Below are 25,670 nucleotides of genomic sequence, written 5' to 3' on the forward strand. Positions count from 1 at the left end.
AAAGCGCCAAAACTCTGTCAATTTGATTCTACAAAGCACACTGAATTTCTGCACTGATTTGATACATCTTAGAAATTCAAAAGTCTAGAGTCTTTATTTTATTGTATTGTGAACACCACTGATTGTATATCAAGTGTTCAAGTCAAACTTATTTCTTTGTATTTTTGTTTGATAAGAAGACTCTTGCCTGCGCGCTTGAGCATTAGAAGACTCTTGCTTAGTGCTTGAGCATTGGAAGACTCTTGCGTGTGTGCTTGAGCATTTTTGAGAAGTCTCATACTTAGAGAGTATTGAGCATTTGTAATCTTTGTGATTATAGTGAAATCTCCTTGGAAGTGTAAGGATGACTGGACTACTTCTGTTTTGTGGAAGGAACCAGGATAACTGCTTGTGTCTTGCTTTTCTTTTCTCTGCTTTGATCTTTTCCGCTGCATATCTGATTCTGATCATTTCATCAGAAGCATTCACAAACTGCTTCTGAAGTTTTATCAAAAGAAGTTTTTTTAAGAGAGAAAAAGAAAACACAATTCAACCCCCCCCCCCCCCTTTTCTTGTGTTTTTCTCACCTTCAGAGGGTTTTCAGCGATAGGAGCTTCTCTAGAAGTTATGATAAACTGGTCTGCATCTAGCTCCACTTCCGCATCGCTACCTCCTACAGGTATTTCACCCTGACGATCGTTTGATTCTACCACAATCTGATTAGGAGAAGTGATCTCCACATCAGGAGTAGGAATGCTGGTCTCGACGCCTCCATCCTCTTCAGCAATAGGCGAAGCTTCTACTTGACCAAGTTGGGCATGTTGAGGTATGTCAATTTGGATAGCCTGCAGGAAAAAATACTATTTTGAGAAACGCATTTCACTACTCACAGGTGGAATAAAAACAAGAGGTTTTTGAAAAACACCTTTAGAGCGTTGTCACCAACGCAGGAATGAGCACTGTTGGGATTCGAATCTTTGCGAGTTTTTATCTTTTTTGGGCTAGGTTGGCCTAAAGATTCATCAACTACATCTATTTCGATAGCCAGAGAATCATGTTTCCTCTTCTTGCGGCCCTCTTTCAGTTTGAGAGGTTCAGAGATAGCCGGTCTTTCAGCGGCATTGGGAGAGACTTCAACCTACAAGGAAGTTTAAACTTAAAGATCCCCAACGATAAGCATAGATGAAACAAATCGAGAGTTAACTTACCATATCCTCGACAGTGTGCACTTGCTTTTCCTTGGAAGATTTTTCATAATGCTTCCTTTTTTCTGTCTTTGAAGATTTTTTCCTCTGAGACGTCTTGTCAGATTTTGACTTGGAGGTCTTTCGAGAGCTGTCCTCTTCGGGATATTCTACTTCCCCTGAAGCCAAAGGAAGAGCTACGAGCCAGAAAACATAAAACAGATAAGTAAATTCCCTCTTTTATTTAATATAAGAGATTCGAGGTTTGGGTGAATTCTGCAAAAGAAAATCGAAGGACTTCATACCTAACCCTATTTCGGACAAAATTCGAATGTGAGGATGATTTAAGTGTAGATGACCTCTAAAAGTGTACAAGCTGTGCTTGGTTGCAGTCACTTTGTCCTTGTCCCTCTTTATAAATTTTTGTTTCATTCCCATTAGACTATCACAAAACAACCATTTGGGATAGGGTGGCCTAAAGGCCAATGCCAACTGACTAGTTGGCAAAACGGGAAACTTCGTTTTAAAATGAAGTGAAAAAAGGTATTTACTGGGGGTAAAAGGAGGGAAAGACATTGAGGGAATTTTGTCATGAATTTTATCCCTTAACGTTTTAGCCGCATAATAAACTGTCCTCTTTAGATGAAGAGGGTCATGTACAGTTTGAAAGAAGTTTTGAAAAGCTTGAATTTCTCGAATATGCGTACCTTTGTTTTTCTTCGATTTCCTCTGCACAGTATGAAAAGCAAGAATCAATTCGGGATGCAAAGTATCAGGATCTATACGATCGGCTTGGCGCTTGAAATAGCACTGCCACCATCGATAGAATGTTTCTATGCATGCAAAAGATGAAATATATGGCTTTGGTTCGAAAATAAGCTTTTGCCGCTGAGCCCAACGCAAGGTAGATCTCCATACATGCTCTATGAGAGGTTGCCTCAAGTCATCTAAACACTTGTATAATGAATCTGGCTTAATCTGTACTAAGCCGAATTGTCTGGCTACATGGTTGGGTTGATAGCCATACACTCCATATGGGCTTCCAGCAGTTACTCTATTAGATAGAAAGGTGGGGGTGAGGTAAGCTTCCCAAATAGCATTAACATCTACCTCATCTTCAGTGGAATCAGTTGGAAACTTTGCTGTAAACCACGTAGGCTCGTGAGTCCTAGTGGTAAAAGGAGCCATCGAAGGTGTGAAGGATGTGCAACTTAAAAAAGCATTGTAAGCCACTGCAAATAAATATGGAGAGCTCCTGTTACCATATTGGAGCATGGCCAGACCTAAACCTTCAATGGGTCTATTGTCGTAGGCTTTCGAAAGAGCAGGGGGCAGATGTATTGCTAACTTTGTTCTGAAAGTGGCTAAGAGCCACAGTTGAAATAAACAAATGGGGCCAGGTATAATAAGGCTGCTACCAGGTTGAAAGTCTTTTATACTAGACACTGCTTGGTTCAGACTCTCATATAAAGATCCTAAGATGAGCTTACTTAAGCAGATGTCTCTCCCTTCATGCAATTGAATTGCTAAGGTTGTAAACTTCTTAGGGATTTGAATCGATCTTGAGTAGAAAATATACATGGACAGCCAATAAGTCAAAAAAGCAATATGCTCTTGATCAGACACTTTAGTACTAGAAGTGTTATGATGGTCAATTATGAAATTGCCATAAGCAGGTCTCGAGAAATCGAAAGACCATTCCGATGAATGTGTGTCAGGATCGAAGGTCTGGCCTATAGGTTTTAGACCAACTAGACCAGCAACGTCTAGCAAAGTGGGCGTGAGCATTCCACATTTTAAATGAAGACTATTAGTTGAAGGGTTCTAGAAATGAAGGGCAGCAATGATCATCTCATTATGATATTTGGGTCCCTGACGGGATAGCTGGATGAGATCAAAAATTCCCATTTTCCTCCAAAAGGAACCTTTGATTTTTTCCACTTTATCCAGCCAACCAAGGTATTTCTCATTATTTTCTATCTTAGGTTCGGTTCTAAATTTGGATTTCAAAAAACTTAGGTCATACGAACCTTTTGAAAAAATAAGGGGCGATTGTTCCTCATTACAAGGGAAAACAACATTGAGATTTTCCTGATCATCAGAGTCATCCGGCAAAGGCCCTAGGTATGCATGCGATGAATTTGGGCATGAGATAATTACCTGGGATTTCCAGATTTTGTCTTCAGTTTCTTTGATATCCGATTCTTCCATAAATTGAAGATTTCCGCGAAGGTTGATATCAGTTGGTTCATGTTGTTTTGTTGATTGAGAAGAAGAACCTTCAGCGCGCGTCATGAAGTTACAATTTTTTGGTAGAAAGCGATGAACAGTGTTGTATCGTAAGGAAGAAGGAGGATGCAGTGAAAAGAGTAAAAAATGCTAAAAGGAGGCAAAGTGAGAGTAAAAGTACGACCCAAGGTCATATATAGCCTTTGATATTTGACAGATGTCAACGATCGCATGGAACGGTTGTTTTTGATGGTTCCCAATAACAAACATGGCCCACTAAGCTTTGGTGGGGACAGTTTAAAAATAATAAACCTTTGAAATGCCTTTTCCCAAAGTAATGACGTCATGAGAAGAAGTTGTACTTCATCGGAAGCTTTCAGAAACGTCAAGTTTCTTTTGATCGAAAAAGAGTTTAAACATCACGTTTCTGGGGGGCAATTTGTTAGCCAATATTTGTGAAAAGGCTATCATTTAATGCAGTCAAAGGTTTGACCTAAGAAAGATGGACTTAGCTTTGAAAAAAGGATCTATCGAAGAGGCGCCATCAACTCAGCAGGAATCGAAGATATTAATTTTAGTTCGACGGATAAGGGAAGTTATCGAGGCGCTATCAACGTTGTGGATAAGATCAAAAGGTAGCAACGGCTCTATTCGATATTTAAATCGAATGGCTATGATTAGGCAGTTATAGGTCTATTTGTATAAATAGAAGTTTTTCTTAGGAAAAACGGGTCACAATTCAATCATACTAAAAACTTACACTCAATACTATCCGTATGGAAGCGACAAACGAGTCACAAGTTGCAAAGTATGAATATGTGCACCAATTTTCATTAAGTCTTTACAAATTCAATACATTTCTTTGAACAACTTTGCAATTTACTTAGCTTTTCGAAGTATTTTTCTTTTATTGCTATCTTTACAGGATTTCGATTGGATTCAAATCCATTGAATTCAGTTATTTGCATTTCGTTCTTGTCTTTTACTTTATCAAAATACTTTACGAACAAGTATTACGTTTACATCATACCATAAAAAGCACAATATGCTCTTAAGATTTACTGGTTGATCTTGCAAGTAAACATTATTGAAACCAGCGGTTGTTTACCAAAAATCAGTGTAAACACACGGTTACCATCCACACCTCTATTTTCTTATTCTTTCTAAAACATTATTTCCTCTTACGCTTTAACTGACTAACCAACCGATGCTTTCTCCTTACATATTCTCCAATAAATACAAATAATTAAATTAATTCTATCTAACAATAAATATTAATAAACTAATATTAGAAATTGGGGTGTTACATGCACTAGAGTGGCCATAACTTTACAATTTTAAAGTTTGAACTTCTTCAGAAGCTCCTTTGTATATTTGGATTGATGAACATACACTCCATCTTTGCATTGGTTGATTTGAATCCTAAGAAAGAACTTCAATTCTCCCATCATACTCATTTCAAATTCATCCTGCATCAACTTCGAAAATTCCTTTCAAAAAGTAGCATTAGTAGAACCAAATATGATGTCATAAATAAGATATCTTTCTTAAGTGTCTTCCTGAATAGTGTTACGTCAACTTGTCCTCTTCTAAAACTATTTTCAAGTAAGAAATTACTTGGTCTATCATACCAGGCTCTGGGAACTTGTTTCAGGCCATATAGGCTCTGTTTGGATTAGTGGTTTGAGATGGAATGAAATGGAATGGAATGATATTCCATTGTCTGGATTTTTTAAAAATGGATGGAATGGGATGGAATATGATGGGATCAATACCATTCCATTCCATCCTCTCCTCTTATTTTTCTTCCCCTCCAATTTAGGAGGTATGGGATGGAATCACTCATTGTAATTAGTTTATTACTAATATGTCCTTTCAATTTTTCAATGATCACACATATATCTATTTCTAGCTCGCTGTTCTTTATCATCTTTCCATTGACCTTCACATAACACACTCTTCCCACATTGTCTTGTTGCACATAACGTTCTCATATCATTGATTTACCTTTACTAATTAACGACACTGAAATTTTTAGGATAATAGTAAGGAGAATTTATTTGATGACACTAAACCACTTGCATTGGATTTTTCAATTGCTATTCCGTTTCTTAAAAATATGTGCATGTAAATTGATAGAAAATAATACAAGGTTATCGGTTCTTTTATAATTAAGCAAGTTATTTTTAATTGATAAAAATAATTTATATAATATTAATGTTTTTATGTTGTATTTATCTATTTAAAATAAGGGTAAAATAAAGAATAAACAAGGTATAATTCATTATATTCTATCAATTTCAATGTTAATAACTGAAAGGAGAAGAAATTTAATATAAGGTGAAAAATTAATTATTTTCATAAAAGATAATATGATTTAATTCACCGGGGCAAAAATGGAAAAATAAAAAAGAAGAAGTTATAATTCATTCCATTCCGTTCACTTTTCAAACAATGGAATAAGTAATTTGTTCCATTCCATCGTATAATATCCAAACAATGGAATGAAATATTTATTCCATTCCGTTCCGTTCCGCTCCATTCCACTCTATTCCATTCCGCTCCGCTCCGTTCTGTTCCGTCAATCCAAACAGAGCCATAGTGATTTCTTTAGTTTGAAAACATGATTAGGATATTAATCTATAATATTGACTATACAAAAATTATTGATTGAATCTACACTAAATCAAAACAGATACGACAATTGAAATTGAAGAACCATCAAAACTACATCCCTTAAAACAAACCATTAGAACTGCACAAAAAAGAAAACATCATGCAAAGGCGACAAAAAAATAAACATCGCACAAAATCATAAGAAAATATGCTCTTTGGTGTTAACCCCCTAATTATAAAAAAGTTTCAGAGTTCGGCTGAAAATCTGACAAATTCTTTTTCCATCCAAATCGAACTTAGATTCTCTTAAAAAATTCATCTTGGTGGAGCTTATTAATTTTGGAACCAAATTATTTTTGACAAAAAAAATTACTTAAACGAGTTAGTTATGGTTATCAAATCTAATAAATATATTTTTGGGCATATTTACTTGAAAAAAGGGCGCCAAAAAGAGAGCGAATTCTCCATTACTACCAAACAAACGATTCTTACATTTTTCAAATTCTTTTATTATTGAGAATTAATAATATCTTCAAATCAAATTTCTACTTCAATTCTCATCTTCTTCTTCAACTTGAATCCACCAAAACGACACCGTTTGGATCAATGGTTAAGGGTTTACACAGTCAAAACCTCCCCACCGATGTATCCCAACTCATCGATCAGCTAGAACGCCACTGCTTGGCTCCTGATGGATCTCTCATTTCCAAACCTCTCTACAACGATCTTCAACTCGTATGATTCTTTTTTATCTGTTTCTTCAATTTCCTTACTTAATTCAAACTTTTGATGGCCCATTTTTTGTTGAATTTCTGAAAAATTGAGTAAAATTGTAAAATAGGTGTTTCGTTTTTTCATTAAAAATTCAATTTAGTTGGGTGATGAAATTTTGGTGTTTGATTTGCAGGCTAGAGAGGAAATGTGTAGGGAAAAACTTCGTTATTTGGAAGCCACGGTATGTATGTTTGTGCACTATGATGATGTTATGTTGTGTTTGGATTGTGGATTGGATTTAAAAGATATGCATTATCACTGTAATCCTATGAAGCACGGATACGGACACGGTCACCGGACACGACACGGACACTGACACGCCGACACAGCTAATAATTTTAAAAAATAACATAATTCAGTGTAATTACAATTGTCGGTGTCGTGTCGGTGTCGGACACGACACGTGTCCGGCACCGGGACACGCCTAATCCAAAGAGTGTCCGTGCATCATAGCTGTAATCTAGTTTTACAGTCCTGTTAAGTGTTAGAAGAAAAATCTGTTAATCAAGTCATAGGGCTCAAGTGGTTAATGAGCTCCACTTAAGGATTCTTGTTTGGGATGTAGTAGGGCACCCTTCCCCTAGAAACCATAGAGTTAACACAAAATTAATAAATTGAAGATCTGTTTTGCCACAATACCCTACTTCTGTAACCGTATTTTAGAAATGACAATGACAATATGGAAACATAAAATGAAGGGCACACAATGAATGTCAGTGTAAAACTAATTTATAGCGTTATGTATGCTAATTGAGCTCTCATGATATGTTTGGATGGATGGGAGGACTTTGGAGGATTAAATCTATATCTTTGTATATATTTGAGTTTTCAAAAAATTGAAAGAATAACATGATAGATGATGATCATATACTATTTTAATCACGCATTATGTTTAGAAATTTTCTATAGCTTAATCTAGAAAAGAAAAATAAACCCAACCTTCCTCTACAAAATTATTTATCTAAACATTTGGTTTTTCGTATTGGTCACAGTGTTGTCAAATATCAGCCACGGTGGATTGCGGCGGCGGATTTTTTGACAACCTTCATGGCCAATTTGGGAAGGATTGTGACACCATTTTTAGCTTTCCGCCATCCTCCATCGATAACACTATTTGGTTGTATTAATTAGTTAAGTGTAGTGTGAATGCTATTCTTATTTTAGTGATTTATATTTTTGATGCTGTCGATTTGGTCGCAGGCTATTTATTCTGAGGCTATTGCAATGGTAGAAGAGTATCATCATGCCATTTCTGGCTCTAGCATTGGTGGAATTAGAGATACTGGCGGTCTTTATCCGCAGTTTGGAATAAGGAACTCTCCTCAGGTTTTGAAATATTATTTCTGGAAAGTTAGTTTGATTTTGAAACAAATATGACACCTGTGAGAGAATGTTGTTGGTTTTTTTGGTACTTAATTTGAGTCATGAACATGGAGAGAACAGTTACTCTCTTTACCAAATGCTATATGTGGTGTATTATATGGATCATCTTTCTTCATTTGATACATTAAATCATAGGTTACACGGAGGGACGTGATATTTCTATTTGAACAGGGTAATAATGAAGATATTGATTTTTGAGCGGCAGAATAGCTTGTGTGAGAATCATGTTGATTGTTCTAACTAAGAAAATTGAGTCGTGTACACGGAGAGAACAATTATAGTCTTTACCAAATGCTCTTTGTGGGAATAATGCCGAGATTATTCATTCAGTTTTTTTAACATTTTGTGAATAGAGCAGTGGCTCTGTTGAAAAACATTTAAACGCTTGGAGGAGTGTTTTCTCTCCCATTCTTTCCTATTTTCTTAATAAATGTGTTCTTTCTATTGAATACAAATTCTTGGTTCCTAACAGCGTATGATATGCACTATTATATCTTAAAGGCATACTTACATCATAGGTTACATGTAGGGAAGTGATACTTGAGCTGCATAATAACGAATATAGTGGGTGGATTTTAATTTAGATGTTACAGAATTGCGAAGCAGAAAGATTAATGTAATGGGCGCTTCCTGAAATTAAATTCGCCCGAATCAAGATACTTCCATTTATAATGAGAAACATGTCCTATAGACTAGAGTATATACTCCAATTTTCTTAGCAGAAGTTGGGGAATTCCATTTCCAGAAAAAATGGTACCTATTGATCCTGTTCAGTGTACTATAGGTGGATAGAATTTTCAGAGATTACCTACCTGAGTGCTCAATTGGTCTTAAAAGTTAGGTGTTGGTGTAAACATATTACCTCTACCCAGTTTCGTCTTGACAATTGTGCACTGACTTGGTTTGTTTCAAATATGTTGGAGTCTAATGTGTTGACCTGGTCGTATTCCCTACACTGGAAGGAGTTGGTCCATCCTTGTGCTTACAGAAACTATTCATTGTTATTAGGAGAGGGCTTAACTAAAATAAGGAAAATTTCATGCAGGTCTACATCACTCAGTATTTCAAAAGATCCGTTTCTTAGGTAGTTTTCCTTAGAGAGAGGATTGTGGAAGTATTTCATATAGAATTACATATATCATATTGCTCTATATTTGGTTAGAATATGTTCTGTTATCTCTTTTTTATCTTCTTGATTCTCGACATTTCATGCTTTTCATATTTATACATTGTGCATTATGTGATTAAACACATTTTTGGGTACCGATCGACATTGATTTAAATTAAATGTCTATATCTTGTCAGGTTTATCAGACATTAGAACATCAAATGATTGTTGCTGAAGCGGCTCAACAATTGAGACTGCCTCTCATATCTGAAGATGGAGAAGTTCACGATGATGAAATTGAAAAGCTAAGTGTAGCGTCTCGAAGCTCCCTCGACAGTGCTAGCACCAGTGGCGTGGTCAACTCAAGCATAAACTCCTCTAATTATACCACTCCAAGCAGTTCTGTTAGTGGGGTTAATTCTCTGGCTTCTATGGATCCAGTGGAACCTGGAGTTGGTGGTGTTCCCAATCGTTTTCTTGGAATTACACCGGCTTATTTATGGCAAACTCAGCGTCAGCAAACACCGTTATCTGTGGTATAATTATAATATGTAATTCAGTATATATGAAAGTCAGCGTAGCATATTTTTTCTTATGATAGTTTTTTAATTTTCAAGTGATTAGCTTGGTTATGTTTTTCATTATTGACACAACAATATTGTTAGGATATAACAGAATATCGTATGTCTCTCGCACGTGAGGTAGATGGTCGCTTGAAATTGAAATGTGATAAGTTATCAGATGCCTTTGTATTGGATGACAACGGTAAGTGTGAATTGCATATTTCTGATATAATATGGGGACATAATGGCCAATTGGCGATTTCCTTTGATTTATAATTTGGTTCTACTAGCTGATACCTTGTTTCTTGATTCAGATTCATTTTCATCTGGAAGTCAAAGTTCATCTTCACGGCTTCCAGAAAGGTTTGAGCTTATTCAAGTAGCCTAATTCTTTTTATTTTTTTGAATTTCTCTTTTTTTTCCTGGATAGAATGTTTAGGAAATTCTTATTCATTTGTAATTTGTAACTTAAAGAGATCACTTTTTGTTTTTTCATTGGATGGAAGAGTAAGTATGCTACCTAGGGCTTCTACATAACAATTGCATATATTTAAGCATTAACAGGCTACTGCCTGGTTTTGATTTTTTGTCTTGAAGAGTTGAGACATGTTATTCTCTGGATAGATATCCAACTCAATTTAATGACCGACAAAATGATGTCTATATTTTTTGATGATGTCATATTTTTAGTCATACAATTTTTTATTAGTGTGTATTGATGAAAATGACCAATCCAACTGATGTCACTAATATACTCAACACTTCAATTTTCGTGTTTAAGTTATATGGATCAAGATTTATTCATTTTTTGTATGTCCACAACTGATGTCACTAATGTGTAAAGTGCATGCTTCGGTAATTGTATGTCACACTAGAAATATATCTGCTACTAATGTTTCTTCTCTTATTTCTATTAACTTACCAGGGTGAAGTTGTTAATTGAGGATATCGAAAGAGAAGAAGCAGCGCTGAGAGATGACCTTTATTCTGCTGATAGAAAATTTGCTGAATATTATAATGTAAGTGCATAAGAATTTGGTGAAGCAAACATTTCCTAAAACTGAAACACTGAATCTCTATGTGTGCGCGCGCGTGTGTGTGTGAGAGAGAGAGAGAGAGAGAGAATTTGTGGTTTCTTATGCACATACATCGTATTTCTTTTTCGGTCTCTACGTTATATGGTGGTATAATGTAGATAATAAATGTCAATACTCTTAATCAGGTATTGGAGCAAATACTTGGGGTGCTCATTAAACTTGTCAAAGATTTGAAGTTGGATTGTCAACATAAATATGTGAGTATTTATTTATTATTTACTAAACTCCACTATGTAGATAGGAAAGACACATCTTGACTTGACTTCCCAATGTATTTGTAGGATGAGTTGCAGAAAACATGGCTCTGTAAAAGATGTGATACCATGAGTTTAAAACTGAGGTTTGTTTGTCATCTTATATTTTTCATTGTTCTTCTATATTAAAATATCGTCATCTTTTCAAACTTCAAAATAGTAAGGGTTGATAACACAACCCAGAAGGGTAGATAGACAATTTTGCTTTTAATTTTTCATAGGGTGTTTAAAATTCCAAAATGGACACGCTTTCTACTTAAATGATTAATATATCAGAAAGCAAAAGGGGATTTTGGTTCTAAAATTTATATTGTACTCCCTCCGTTTTTAAATATAAGCAAAATGGAGTATGTTATTTTGGGATTTTATCCATCCTCGGTGTCTTGTTTATGTACCTCCCACTTTGATGCTAAGTGGAAAGCATAATTTGTGTAACTATTGCAAAAATGGTAGTCAGATCATTAGTCTGAATATTTTCTGGTTTACTTCTTACATAATTACGTAACTTATGTACATCAATTATAGTATCATCAATTTCCCAATTTGTTAGTTTTGCCAGGTACTGTTATCTAATAATTTTGATATCTGTAATTGCATGTCAGGGCTTTAGAATATCAGCTCCTCCACGGAACTTACACTAACGAGTCTATACCTGCGCTTCATAAGATTAGGTATGAATGATGAAATGTCTGCAACTCTATACAGTTCCTGATTTAATTTTAATCACCCATTTCCTTTTAATTTTAGGAGGTATCTCGTCGAGGCTACTGAAGAGGCTTCAATTGCATATAATAAAGCGGTATGTTTCCATGTTTCCACATGCATGTTTTTGCATTTGGATGACATAAGACATGAATTAGGCTCTTCACAGGATGAAAATGTGACTGTAGTGAGACATGAGTTGTTGCATTAGCTCAGATCTTTTCATCCCTTTAGAGAGCATCTTGTCATTCATTATCTATTGAATATAATGGATTGATATCTTTTTAGTACAGTCCGTTTCTTTTACAGATTTTCCACCTTGATAAATATGAATAATGGATTGATTCACATGTGTTCAATCTCCAGTCCGACATTTTTGTTTTAATCTAATAGTTAAATGTTATTTATTTATTTATGATATGATGAAGTTGAGAGTATTTTGATGGATATTGCAACAACAGAAGAGATTTGGGAATCAAAATGGGTGAATCATCAACTTAGTCATTGAAAATTTAAAACTATAGATCACTGTCAATTTAGTGTACCTAAAATCATTAATATTTCAAAATATTCACTAACTTGAATTTCTTCGATCATATTAGTTCCTTTAGGATTAGTAAATTTAGTCCTTGATTGAGAATTTTCAAATTCATAGATCATTTTGAAATTTTGTTAACTTCAAGGACCAAGTTAACAATGACCACTATTTCAGGGACTAAATTAGTGATTCACTAATATATAAAGACTGGGGGAACTTTATAAGATGTAAAGTAACAGTACCTGCATCTTATAAATGTGAATTGTTTAGTGCAAAAGATTATTAATATTCTAGTGAGTGCTGTTAATATTTTCTTTTGAATTGTGGAGTCTGTGCCAACTGCCAAAGGTTGGCTGTTGAAGTCTTATCCAAATACCTGAGACATAATCTAGTTTTTTGCTCTAGAATTGAAATAATTTTTTATTTTTTTTTGAAAGAAATTGAAATAATTTTTTGAATATCGTTTTGTTAGTAGTTACATACCAACAGTGTAACACTAATCTATGGTTGATATAATTACAACTGTATCTTACTCCATTATGTTGAAAATTCGTCATGTGTATGTACCAGGCTACTCGTTTGCGTGAGTATCAGGGTGTCGATCCTCACTTTGACGACATTGCAAGACAGTACCACGACGTTGTAAAGGTGACAATAATTTATCAAATATGCACTTCATTCGCACCAAATGTTATAGATAATGTAATCAACTTTGTCTTGAAACTTTATTTGAGATGACATAATCGATGAAATAAGAAAATTAAGGATATAGTAATGGACCAACTTAATTTGAAACTAATTGAATTTAGTGAAGAAAAAAAAATAATACCATGTTTTATTATCATTTCAATATCCTGTAGAAATCATCATTTTGTTTAATGAAATTCTCACGTTGATGAAATTGTGCAGAAATTGGAGAACATGCAATGGACAATCAACCAAGTTGAAGACGATTTAAAACGTATGTGAGATGGTGTGAAAGGCATGACCCCCTCCCATAATCCTGTATTTGTCTTGTTACTTATGATAGATGTATGAAACATCATTCCCTCGCGGTGCATTTGAAGAGTTTTATTGAATTTTCCTAAAACTGTTCTTATTCCTTGATCTCTTACTGATCCATTCTTGTGTAACCAAGGTGGAGAAGAAAATTCTTCTATGATTTCCTTTTTTCCAATTCCCGTATACTACCTTCAACACAAAACACTGACAAATTCACTCAAGTGCTTTGTATTGAATTAGTGATTACGGCGGTCTTTCAGTGATTATGTTTCATGCATGCTATCAATTTTCGGCAAGTTCACACAAGCCACAATGAACTTGTAAAAGTGCGATTCTGCTTTCGGATGAAAAATGAGAGGAATAGAGTATTTTTATAGTTTATTGAGTGAAAAAGAAGAAATATTCATGGAGAAAATCAATGCTAAATTTGAAGGACATATAAAACCCTTTTGAAAAAGATAAATCCTTGAACAAGATTCTTGAGGATTTGAAGGATCGGAAAATTCTTCAAAGAAATTCAAATTTTTGTAGGATTTGTTACAATGATTACAAGAAAGAATTCCCTCAACTATGAATCTTAATACCTAGAATTTCAAAACCTTCAATATCTTGCCAATGAGATAATTTTTGTACCCACAAGAATTCCCTTCAAATATTAATCCTAGTAAAGCTTCAACCAAGCATGAACACTATTGAAGCAGAAAAACCTCTAAATCCCTTAGAGGTGAAAGACAAAAAAAATTCTTCCATGAAATACACAATTAGAATCCGTAGTTTGCAACTTAAAAACACCCAAATATAGCGAAGAGATTATTTGGAATTCTCCTATTCAGTCCTCGATCAAATGTAATATCGATGGAGCGTCCATTGGTAACCCTGGAAATTCTGCTTGTGGAGGGATATTCCAGAATCATGAAGACAATGTCTTATGTTGCTTTCTTGAACCTCTAGGTTATTCTATCTCTTATCAAGCTGAGATTTGTGAAGCTTTAAGAAACATTTGGGATAATATGAAGATTAAGCTTAGACAGATGAATTGTATTATCACTCATATATAAAGAGAAGGAAAGGTAGTTGCAGATTCTTTGGCTAATCATGGTCTTTACTTGTAAGTTTTACCAGTTTGGAATGATGTTCCCAGCTTCAATAGATTTAATTATGTAAAAAAACAAACTAGGGATGCCTTCTTTTAGGTTTATCTCTTTTAAATGGAGTTTTGGTTTAGCCCCTCCATTTTGTACTTTTCATCTATTTTAATATATATTTTGGTAGGTCAGCACCTTAGTTGCCTCCTTTTTGGTTAAAATAAATAAATAAATTCAAACTACATGGTTTAGGAAACAACCAAAACCATTTTTACTAATGCAATTTAAATTACATAATTGGGTTTGAGTTTTTGAATTTATGCTATCTTGTCACATATAACTAAAAGTGTATTTGGATAAGGTAATTGAAAATTTTAGAGAAATAAGAATTCTAAGTGATTAACATGATTCAATTGAATTGTCATTATTTTTAAATATTTTTGTTTGGATTGAGTAATAAATAATTTCATTGTCATTATTTTTGGGTTACTTTTGTAAATTATGGATGTTTTGGCCAACTTTGAAAATTGATAAATTGGGGTCAATTTGAAAAAATCGAAAATGGTGACGACCAAATTGTAATTTTGGAAAATTTTGAGGGATCAATTTGTAAATTTTTAAAATATCAAAGGTCAATTTGCAACTTTTTGATAGGGTCAAATCGAAAATTTTGAGGATCAAAATACGAAATTTGAAAAATATAAGAAGGAAGAAATTTGAAATTCGTATATATTAGGTGTCATTTGAAATTCTCTAAATTTAACTTGTACAAAATAATTCATAGATTTCAATCATTTTAAAATTTCTTAAAGTTATCATCAAAACATTATAATTGTTGTTGAAATATGGCTTAACTCATCTTTACAAAATCGGTTTGTAAGGTAAAGAGTGAATAATATTCATAAACTCTTATCAAGAGTTGTATCTATCCAATATGAAACTTGAGGTTTTTCTAATATATTTGAATTCCCTCGAAACAATCCCAAATTGACCATGATTTTGCTTGATAACAACCACATAATGGACAAATCACTTTCATAAACTCTTTAAACTTTTCCTGGTCTAGGATTTAAAACCTTGACCACAAACTAGAGAATCAAAGAGGTTCCATCTTCATTAGATAATTATATAAAGAGGAACTTATTAGAATCAATCATGATTAATGTACATTGATGTAATATTCATTAGACATTATTAGTTGACTTGTCAAATATGTAATTACATTCATCAGGTTTTATTACAAGTGTCGGATACGGACACGGACACCAGACACGACACAGACATTGACATGCCGACACAACTAATAATTTAAAAAGATAACATAATTCAGTGTAATTACAAGTGTCGGTGTCGTGTCGGTGTCGGACACGACACGTGTCCGACACCGGGACACGCCGAATCCAAGGAATGTCCGTGCATCATAACTCTCCCCTTTTCTTGCTCCAAATATCTCTACTTTGCATAGATCTCTCATGCAGTGCTCCATCAATATCTGGTTTAGTTCTTGCTTTTTATTTAGGAAAATTCTGTTTATTCTTACGAAAACATTGAGCAACGAAACGCAAGAACGACTGTGGCCGTTGATTTGCACACCATATGCGGCCTGATTTCCACCAAAGATAGATATAAACCGTTTTGGATTATTTTAAATGATACATGCAACACGTTCTTGCTTTTCTTACACACAACTCCTCCTAAACAAATAGCAATGCTCTTTTATTTATTAGAATCTGGATAAAAGGGCAACCCGATAGCTCCCGCATACGCAGAGTCCGGGAAGGGGTCCCACCATTTGGATAATGTTAGAAAAATAAAATTCCTCTATTATGGTTACGAAAAAGAAATGCTTAAATCTGCTCACAAAAGCATAATTTCCATTATACTGGTACAAATGTTCAGCTCACACTATAGACATAAGACCAACAAAATAAACTGCCAGATCAAATTAAGTTGAAACTGCCTTCATTTCCATTATACCGGTACAAATGCGTACAAAAGACGATACCAATAAAATAAACTAAAAATGTAGAAAATCCCGCAGATATAGTAATGACAGAGCTGAAATATCACAAAATAGAACATAAAACATCACCATCATAGCAACAAGTTTACCATGTAGAAGCAAATAACTAAATAGAAATTTGTATAAATTGGGTTGTTTTCTTGGACTTGTCTTTTGAAAGCACTTGTAACTGATGAGTGAAAGTATAATTCTTCTTTGCAGAGTGACTAATTTCCATTTTGTAGTCGCCGTGAAAAAGGGAGGCCTTAAGGAACCCATTTTTGTCTGTTGTCCCTGATAATATTTTTCTCCCCCACTCATAAATCAGTTTGTCGACAACATCGCCTGTAGGTAAATTCTTGAAATTGTTATCTGTCAAGCACATTCTAAAACAACCTTGTGGCGACCATGCTGTCCACATTACAATGCCTCGAATCCCTGGGTGAGAGTGTGCCTCTCTAAGAACTTGCTCTAAGTACCCTGCCTACACAAATCATTAGTGGAAAACCTAAATTATTTAATGCATAAATGTGAGAATATGATTTCATTCAACAACACATTTTATTTTAAATAGAAAAAATATGTTATAAATGTGTATAATCGTAGATTGCATAACATATTTTACTAATCGTTGTAGCATGAGAAATGATAAGCATAATTGGTGTTATCGACTTTACCTGATTTGGCTGGCTTGCAACATCTAATTCAGTGATCCATATTGGCAAACCAGTGGCAGCAAGGATATCAAGGGAGGCTCTCATGTAAGGCAAGTTAGGAGGAAAATTAGGAAAATGAGACTCGAGTCCAATTCCAAGAGGCAATTGCTTATTCCAACTTTGGATCTCTCTTATCTTCTGGATATATTTTGGCGGGGTTGATAAACCATCTCTACTATCCTCAATAGTATTATAATCATTCATGAACAAAGTGGTGTTTCCATCAACGTTGTGAACTTCATTAAACATCCTCGATGTAAAATTTTGTCCTAGTTTACTTTCAAAGAATGAGGAATGCAGATTTTCATTAATAACATCCCAACCAATTAGCTGGTCCTTGTATCTTGACACAACAGAATTTATCCTCTTTTCGACTGCATTGTTAAGTTGGTCTGCTGAGAGCGAAGGTACCCAAGAAGGTTGGTATTGAGGATCCTCCCAAAATATATTGTGGCCTCTAACAGCAATACCGTGTTTTTTTGCATACCGTAGCATCACATCGGCTTCAAAGTAGTTATCCTTGCCTTGTGTATATTCATTCGTGTACCACTTCATTTCATTTTCAAATGCGGTTACCGTGAACCTAGATGCGAACCAATAATGATATGCAGTATTGCTCAGGATGTATTTGTTCATGGCACTTCCAAATGGAAAACCATACCTCTTCATCGTAATAGATATTCTTGCATTTGGTAAAGGGCGTCCTTGTTCATCAAGTGCTTGTACTACTACGTTCTTCTTGCGGGTCTGCAAAGTCAGAATTAAACTTCTAATGCACTTTACCCTTTTTATTTAATTTACAAATACGATACCTTACCCAATCGTTGGATCAATCCAATGACCGATAAATAGGATTTATCCAATAATTGAGGTTCAACTGGACCTATCGAAGGTTGCTAATAATTAAATAATGTTTACCTTTTCAATATTTTGTTCTTGATGAGACGTCCATTGTTTTTTTGTGAAAGGTTGCAAGGAAATGTTGTCGATCCAAATTTCAACAGAAGTATTATTGCTCTACAAAATTCAGTATTTTGAAGAAGTAAAGAGAAATTTGGAAATTAGTGTCATATGAATAAATGCTACAAAAATAGAGCTATACTACAAAATCATAACTATGAAGAAGAGTGACAAGAATTGTACCTCAAAATAGAGCTCAGCTACTTCTGTTGCGTCCGCTGTGAGACCACCCTTAAGCATAGACCAACAATTCGGCTCAGCATAAATGGCACCACCAAATTTAAATCCTTCAGTTGTTTTGACCATTGCTGTTACCAGGACATTCGCCTCACTCACTTGTATCCAAGCTGCATAATTTTAACCCATAGTTCAATCGAATTCTTTAACAACAAACTTAGAGAATGAATTCTTCAGACAAAGATGAGTTAAAACAAAAACTGGCAATGAATAGAGAGAACAATCTCCGGCAGAATTATGGAAGATTAAAAAGATAAAGAAAATGATTAAAACTAAGGAAGATTAAAAGATAGTCTCAAAATTGCGATTTAGTGTTGCATGGTCACAAGACCAATTGCACAATACTTAGGCGCACACGTAAAAGAAACACTTTTTCTAATAATAAATAAGTTGATATTACTCTTTGTCGTGTTTGTTCTTTTGTGTGTACTTAAGCACTATAATTTGGTCTTTCGGAAGTGCTATATGGTGCGACATATAGCACCCACGAATCGCACGACAGCGTACCCATCACGTGCACTTTCCATTTTTATCTGTTATTTTTTATTTTATTTTTACTCAATCAACAATAAAATAAACAATAAATATTGAAATAAAAAAATGCTAAGGAGAAAGCATTTATAAGTCCTTGTCTCTATCGCATCACCGCTTGGCATAGCAGAGCTTTGTGGATACAATCTCACAACTTATTTTTACTGCTGTCTTCACCATTGTTGTTGTCGCCCTTGTCTTCATTTCTGCCATTGTTGATGTCTTCATCAAAGATACCAAATAGAACTACTACTCCATACTCTCATATTACAGCAAGTTTCATTTTGTAATAAGATTCTAAATCATCACATCACTTTGCCTTTGATTATATAAAAAGTATTTTCTCACGATCAAAAAAAATATAATAAGTATTTTCTGCGACATTTAAAATGGCTGAGTTTTGCCGCACTGACGTTGAGTCACACAGTTGGTACAAAAGAATCTAAGGACAAACTGGACATTTTGTATGAAATATAAGGGCCTCATCAAGACGCCAGATCTTTCGCGGGATATGCACGACATTTGTGCCGTGCTATTCATCATTTTCCCTGGTCTTTTGACGATGCGAGTATGAGAGGAATTATTCTTAGCCTTACTTAGATCAAATTTTCGATCGTGAAGACTAGAATAAAATGTCGCGTGACCATCTATGGTTTTATGGTCCAGATCTACTCCTCTCACACTCTCATATTATACACTCTAGTATTAAGTAAATCTAGTTAGGTGCAAGGAACAATGCAGAATTTATTTATGGTATTTGAGTAAAAATTTTACCTGATAAAGAATAATGCAATCCATTTTGTAGGTAAATTTTCTGTGCGACACTATCATGTGGTTGATTTCTGTTATTGGCTACCACATATTTGTTACCCAATGATTCTCTATGTTCTATTCTTGCATTCCCAAATGCTGTCCATCCTTGTAGTCCATCATTCAGTTCTGGATTTTTAATGATTCCACCATTATACTGAGGCTTTTGCGGGTGTGCCAAACACTGTGGATGATACCAACAATTTGAATAAAATTTTATTTTCTGCAGTTTGTTACACTCCAAAATGTAAATGTTAGTGAGAGAGCTTACTTCAATGCTGGCACTATGATCATAGGATAATGCTTCAGCTTCAAAACCTGTGGTAGCATACTAATATTATGCTTGCATTCATAAAATCATAAGTAAAACTAAAATACAACACTGTAATATAATGCTCACACGAAATCGAACCCTCGCAGAACACAAACATACTTTACGTAACACTTGAAAATGATCACGGTTTGTTGTTAGTCTCTACATCTTCATTTAACACACGAATATGTAGTCATTGTTATTTTATATATATGCATGTGATATATTTATATGTAAATGTACTAAACTCGAATCAGATGTAAATGTAGAGCTAAATTGTAATTCAAAAACATATCAGAATCGCTAATTAAAGATAAATCCTAACAATATTCTCGACAGAATTGTTAATTTGGTTAAATTTTTAAAATATCGATTCAAATTGTCAATTGAAACTAGATAATTAAAAAAAAAAAAAGAAGATTTTTTATTGAAAAATATTTTTTTTAGTACAAAACAACTTAGCAATTTTGTTAGCTTAGCAACTATTGATTTTACTATTTGGTGTACATTAAGAAATCATAACCTTGGTGGTTACAAACCTGCAAGTAGGATGACACACAGCAGAAGGAAAATATTCATGTTTGTGTCTATAAAAACAAAAATTATGGGAGTTATAAGATTTTTGAAAGTGATATTATAAGTTAGGGTGAACCATCGTTTATATAAGGCATTATGTATATGGAACCATCGTTTTTATAATAATGATGATGATGATGATATGTGTCCAACTAGTCACAAATTGCTGCACTTAATTTTATTTAAACGATCCTTATATTCAATGCATTGATATTTTTTTTGGTAAAAATTCAATGCATGTTTGTAACTGCTATAGTTAATTTCCATCCCAATTTGGCAATAATTTATACTTGGAAATTTGTTTTGATTTCTTTAAAGCGAATATTTAGCCGTTAATTCGTTATGGCGAATAACTTCCATTGATTTGATTTTAACACCTACCATTAAATATAAACATATTATATTTTTCTTTTCTTCGTTCTCGGCTGATACAAAGAAAATAACGATTTGTAATTAACTACATTGATTTAGTACCATTAAATTTTTTTGACAAGCCAAGATAAAACTTATATGGGTCCTGCTAACCGGTGTCTCCGGGGTACTGGTTAAGCATACCATAAATGAGAATTATTAACTTAAAATGAAACTGTTTTTGACTTTATTATAAATTAATTACACAATTTCAATGCATTAACTACTATATAATTTCCTTTTTTATATCCTTAACCGATGCCCGGGGACACCGGTTAGCATTTCCCAACTTATATTAACAAAATGCTCTTTCTAACTAGCACAAGAGTGACGGAACAGAAAGCAAACAATGTTTATAGAGTTCATCTGCAAATTACAAGTGCTGGAAAACAAAATTACATGGCAATGTCCAGATTCATTTACGAGTTTACTAGATCGATAATTTTCATTTTTTTATGTTCAAAAATTACTATAGATACAATGTCACATTCAGTAAAGATTTAAGATACATGTATAGGTACTCAATGTGTCCGAGCTTGTCCCACAGATGTATTAGAAATGATACATTGGGATGGATGTAAAGCTAAGCAAATAGCTTCTGCCCCAAGAACATAGGACTGTGTTGGTTGTAAGAGGTGTGAGTCCGCTTGTCCGACGGATTTCTTAAGTCAAGCCAAGGGATTAAGCCGCCAACAATGATAGCGAAAAGCAAAAATTACATGTTTCGCCTTCAGCCACCAAAAAGAAAGTAGCTTCACCTTATCCACTAATTTATCAATCGATAATGCCTTGTCGTTAAAAATTTTGTTATTACGTTCTTTCCATAACACCCAAGTGCACGTTAGCCAAATTAAAATAAGAATCGATTAAGGCATCTGTGATTGCCTCCCAATTGACCAAACTGCAAAAAATGCTAAGACAAAAACATAGGATCGACCCCTGAGTGTAACCAATGATGCAACTGATACCAAATGGTGCCAAAAATAGGACAAGAAAGAAATAAATGATATGTCGTTTCCTCCATCCTGCATCCACCCACGCATCTCTGATTATCATGATGAAGAATGTCGCGCCAAAGAAGATTGTCCTTTGCAGGAAGCTTTCACGAAGAATACGCCAAGCAAAAACCGTAACTTTCAAAGGCACCTCCTTATGCCAAATCGAATTTTGTGTAAAGCCATGTTTTAACATCATAACAATGACTTGAAAAAAGCATGAAAAAATTCATTATCTAGATCAACCTTTGGACCACACCTATATTATAGGGTTAAAAATCTGAAGAATTTCAAATTACAGAGTTATAATATCTATTTTTTATTTTACAGGGTCATTTTTCAGACATTGTGTATTTTTCAGGGTCAATTTGAATAAACCCTTTTTAGTATGATCGTACAATACCTATTCATTCAGTCTTTTTCTGCACCCGCAATATTATGTTGTGTGCCAAGTTCAAAGTATTTTGATCTAAATTAGACAAACATGGCAAATTACCACAGCTATAGAGGCATGATCAAGAAAATAAATTACCTGATTAAACTGAAACTTAAAGCCTTTATTTTTCCATTATATTGAAACCAAAAATTGTAGAAAATCTCACACTTATGACAAAGAATAAAAGTGAAGCATCACAAAATAGAACATAAAATGTCACCATTGTAAGCAACAATTTTAACATGCAGGAGCGAATAATAACTAAATTCAAAGATCTATAATCTGTCTTGTTTTCCTGGACTAGATAGAAAGTTGTAAAAACTAAACATAGTTGCAGCTACCGCCAAAGATAAGAGTTTTTTTTTTTTTTTTTGAAGAAGCTAAACTAACCCCTCAAATTGGCACTAGAGAAAATCGAACTTGAGACTTTAAGGAGGAGCACACTCCCAGGTCCCAAGCCAATACCACTAGGCCAACCCAAGTGGGTTGCCAAAGATAAGAGTTATTTCATTGACCTGAGTAAAAAAACTCGATCAAATCCAGCTCTTTCTTAACATCAACTCCAAGCATAGTATCTTCAACAATTTGCATATCATCTAGCAGAGAATCAATACTACACCCATCTTGAAACAAATTATCATCGAAACAAATATCTAGGATATCGTCTTCAAAATCACCGCTTGATAGCAAACACTGACTGTCATTGGCTTTCTGAGACTGAGCTGATATTGTGCTTTGGTTGGTTAGCAAATACTCACTGTCACTGGCTTTAGTTGAAGATTTTCTTGTATACTCTTTTGGGGGATTTTTGTCTAAGTTCAAGCTCTTGATATATTCTTGTAGAAGAGTACTTCCACTAGGGTAATTTCTTTTTGAATATTCTCTTCTCTTTGTTGCATACCAATGGTTTTTAATTGAGTTTTCAGTTCTCCCAGGTAACCTTTTGGCAATCTTTACCCATTTGTTTCCCAATTCTTCATGAGCTTTCATCAATATTTTTTCTTCTTCCTCACTCCATATGTCCTTCTGCAATAAGCCACAAGAGGATAGTTAGAAAAATTAAATTTATATTCTCTAATATTCATTAGTTGAAGTGAAAATGAAAACATATAACATGTGAAATAAATGTATGCCAGATATCTAACTCAACAATAGTATTTGAAACACCCCAAATATCACACATTCATTCAACACTTCATTTTCTCTCTATCTTTTTTCCTTTTATCTGATCATCAATATATTACGTCACGCTCTCTTATCTCTCTCAAGAGGATACACCATTGACATGTCTACCAAACATTTTTAGCTAAAATGCACTTTTGGCCCCCTATGTTTGGCCCCGTAGCAATTTTGGGCCCCTGTTAAAAAAACTAACTTTTCAGCCCCCCAATTTCACCCCCTTTTGCAACTCAGTGGCCCCTTTCTATTTTGAACGGGTCAATGGAGTTCGTTTGAGAGAGAGAGGGAGACTAGAAGATAAGATGAAGATAGGGGGGAAATATGTAACCCTAACTTTTCACCTTCTATTTGTATCTAAGTAAGTGGCCAAATGGGCATTGACCCAGTCAAAATAGAAGGGGGTCAGTGAGTTGCAAAAGGGATGAAGTTGGGGGGCTGGAAAGTTAATTTTTTTCTTAACAGGGGACCAAAATTGCTACGGTGCCAAACATAGACGGCCAAAAGTGCATTTTAACCAACATTTTTCTATGTAATACTATGTGTGTATTTGCATGGCAGACCCAAAGGTAAGGATAGTGCCACTAAAATCCTCACTTTAGATCCATCATTACAAATTTATTTTTTAATAAATTTTACAAAAAAAAGACGTAATATTTATTCAAATAAAAAAATCGCATATATTCAGCTTTCATTTAGGTCTCACTTACTAGTAAAGGTTATTAGGCCATCCTTGTCTATTTGCATAGAAATTCTACATCATTATTTGTATTTTTTATACCTATAAAAATTCTAGATTAAGGGAGACATACACCATGCTAGGTTAGAGAAAACGACCAATTTTAAGATGGTATTTTTATTTATTTTATTATAGCCTACAAGAATTTCAAGATTGAACCTAGGTCACTAGCTAATGTACAATCGGAAAATCTAATCATATAAGTTTTTTTTATTAAGGTCTAAAAAATTCAATAAAAGGTCTAAACACAAGTACACATGAGAAATACTAAAAAAAGGAATCAGGGGGGTCTAAATATGAACCTTAATATCTGGCCTTAGATGATTAATCCATCGCTCTCTACACTGTTTTCCCATTCTACCAGGCAATTTCTGAGCAATATCAGTCCATTTTCTCAATCCATATTGTTCAACCAAATTTATCAACAACCTGTTTTTACATACAGAGACATATATAACCTTCTTAGATCAAAATTCCAAATTGGTAAAAAATATAAAACAGCGACAGAAAAAGTAAAATGAAATTTTTATATGTACCTATCTTCTTCTAGTGTCCATTGTCCTTTTACAATGTTGGACTTATTGTTTCTGGTCATGCCCACTCTTTTGCAATAACTCATTTAAGCAATGATCTCCAAATCTGAAATTTTCCATAACATAAGCATCACCATTACCAATATCTACATTATAAACAAATGAATACCCTTCTACTGTAATATTTTAGGCAATTTGATCACGTCATTTAAGTCTTGTTTCTATTTTTATTTTATTTTTACGATTTTGTCTTTGACCCAAAATCACATTTAATTTACTTCCAAAATCACATTTTGTTTTGCATCTGATCCCTGCACCAAAAATATAGTTTTACAGGAAGGAATGACATTTCAAGTTTATTTATGGAAATTGATATAATTTTTTTTTCTCAAAATAATAAAGTTTATTAGTGGAAAAATCAATGCCAATATTCCATTGACGTGGTTAATGAATTTATTTGTTGAAAAAACTTTCTGTAACTAAACAAAGTTATTATAATTAATGAATTGTTAGACAGTATATTCCTATAATCCACACTACTTTGAACTCTCAATTATTTATCAATAAAAATTATATATACATTTGTATAAATAAAAAGATTAATTAATTAAGTGAAGGGTTAATTAACCTTTTTGCTACAAAAATAAAAGTTAATTAATTAAGTAATTGGTCCCTATAAATATCAACAAATTCATTTTTAGTCCCTACAAAAAAAATGTTA

General features: G+C 34.0%; 3 protein-coding genes across 4 annotated transcripts; 1 reads left to right on the top strand and 2 right to left on the bottom strand.

Annotated features, from left to right (window-relative positions):
* Positions 1–6,546: 6,546 nt before the first annotated feature.
* LOC25494703 (AUGMIN subunit 4) lies at positions 6,547–13,645 on the top strand. The gene is made up of 13 exons (XM_013598427.3): positions 6,547–6,743; positions 6,916–6,963; positions 7,983–8,108; positions 9,471–9,809; positions 9,939–10,038; positions 10,151–10,199; positions 10,762–10,855; positions 11,059–11,130; positions 11,215–11,273; positions 11,790–11,858; positions 11,935–11,986; positions 12,998–13,075; positions 13,337–13,645. The coding sequence occupies exons 1-13, from the start codon at positions 6,615–6,617 to the stop codon at positions 13,394–13,396; spliced, it is 1,275 nt and encodes a 424-aa protein (XP_013453881.1). The 5' UTR covers positions 6,547–6,614; the 3' UTR covers positions 13,397–13,645.
* Positions 13,646–16,361: 2,716 nt separating this feature from the next.
* LOC25494704 (endo-1,4-beta-xylanase 5) lies at positions 16,362–20,728 on the bottom strand. Of its 2 annotated transcripts, none has more exons than XM_013598428.3 (7): positions 20,623–20,728; positions 20,042–20,088; positions 19,735–19,954; positions 18,376–18,539; positions 18,151–18,249; positions 17,194–17,979; positions 16,362–17,000 (listed from the first exon to the last, which is right to left on the bottom strand). In XM_013598428.3, the coding sequence occupies exons 1-7, from the start codon at positions 20,660–20,662 to the stop codon at positions 16,644–16,646; spliced, it is 1,713 nt and encodes a 570-aa protein (XP_013453882.1). In that variant the 5' UTR covers positions 20,663–20,728; the 3' UTR covers positions 16,362–16,643. The 2 variants fall into 2 exon arrangements, with proteins under 2 accessions (XP_013453882.1, XP_039690099.1); XM_039834165.1 differs by lacking the exon at positions 20,623–20,728 and adding an exon at positions 20,171–20,275.
* A 2,280-nt stretch (positions 20,729–23,008) lies between these two features.
* Positions 23,009–25,035, bottom strand: LOC25494705 (transcription factor MYB98). Its single transcript, XM_013598429.1, has 3 exons — positions 24,953–25,035; positions 24,719–24,845; positions 23,009–23,527 (listed from the first exon to the last, which is right to left on the bottom strand). Exons 1-3 carry the CDS (start codon positions 25,033–25,035, stop codon positions 23,009–23,011), a joined length of 729 nt encoding a protein of 242 aa, XP_013453883.1.
* Between the last annotated feature and the right edge of the window lie 635 nt (positions 25,036–25,670).

Source organism: Medicago truncatula, chromosome 5 (genome assembly GCF_003473485.1).
Source record: "Medicago truncatula cultivar Jemalong A17 chromosome 5, MtrunA17r5.0-ANR, whole genome shotgun sequence".
Lineage (NCBI taxonomy): Eukaryota > Viridiplantae > Streptophyta > Magnoliopsida > Fabales > Fabaceae > Medicago > Medicago truncatula.

Excerpts from the sequence above, each read along its gene's own strand:
- LOC25494703 (XM_013598427.3), top strand. The coding sequence starts at position 6,615 with ATGGTTAAGGGTTTACACAGTCAAAACCTCCCCACCGATGTATCCCAA. Across the intron at positions 11,131-11,214 it reads TGGATTGTCAACATAAATAT|GATGAGTTGCAGAAAACATG; the intron begins GTGAGTATTTAT and ends ATGTATTTGTAG. Across the intron at positions 11,274-11,789 it reads ACCATGAGTTTAAAACTGAG|GGCTTTAGAATATCAGCTCC; the intron begins GTTTGTTTGTCA and ends ATTGCATGTCAG.
- LOC25494704 (XM_013598428.3), bottom strand. The coding sequence starts at position 20,662 with ATGAATATTTTCCTTCTGCTGTGTGTCATCCTACTTGCAG. Across the intron at positions 17,980-18,150 it reads AAGAACAAAATATTGAAAAG|ACCCGCAAGAAGAACGTAGT; the intron begins GTAAACATTATT and ends CTGACTTTGCAG. Across the intron at positions 17,001-17,193 it reads TTGCAAGCCAGCCAAATCAG|GCAGGGTACTTAGAGCAAGT; the intron begins GTAAAGTCGATA and ends TGATTTGTGTAG.
- LOC25494705 (XM_013598429.1), bottom strand. The coding sequence starts at position 25,035 with ATGAGTTATTGCAAAAGAGTGGGCATGACCAGAAACAATAAGTCCAAC. Across the intron at positions 24,846-24,952 it reads TGGACACTAGAAGAAGATAG|GTTGTTGATAAATTTGGTTG; the intron begins GTACATATAAAA and ends ATGTAAAAACAG. Across the intron at positions 23,528-24,718 it reads ATCTAAGGCCAGATATTAAG|AAGGACATATGGAGTGAGGA; the intron begins GTTCATATTTAG and ends GGCTTATTGCAG.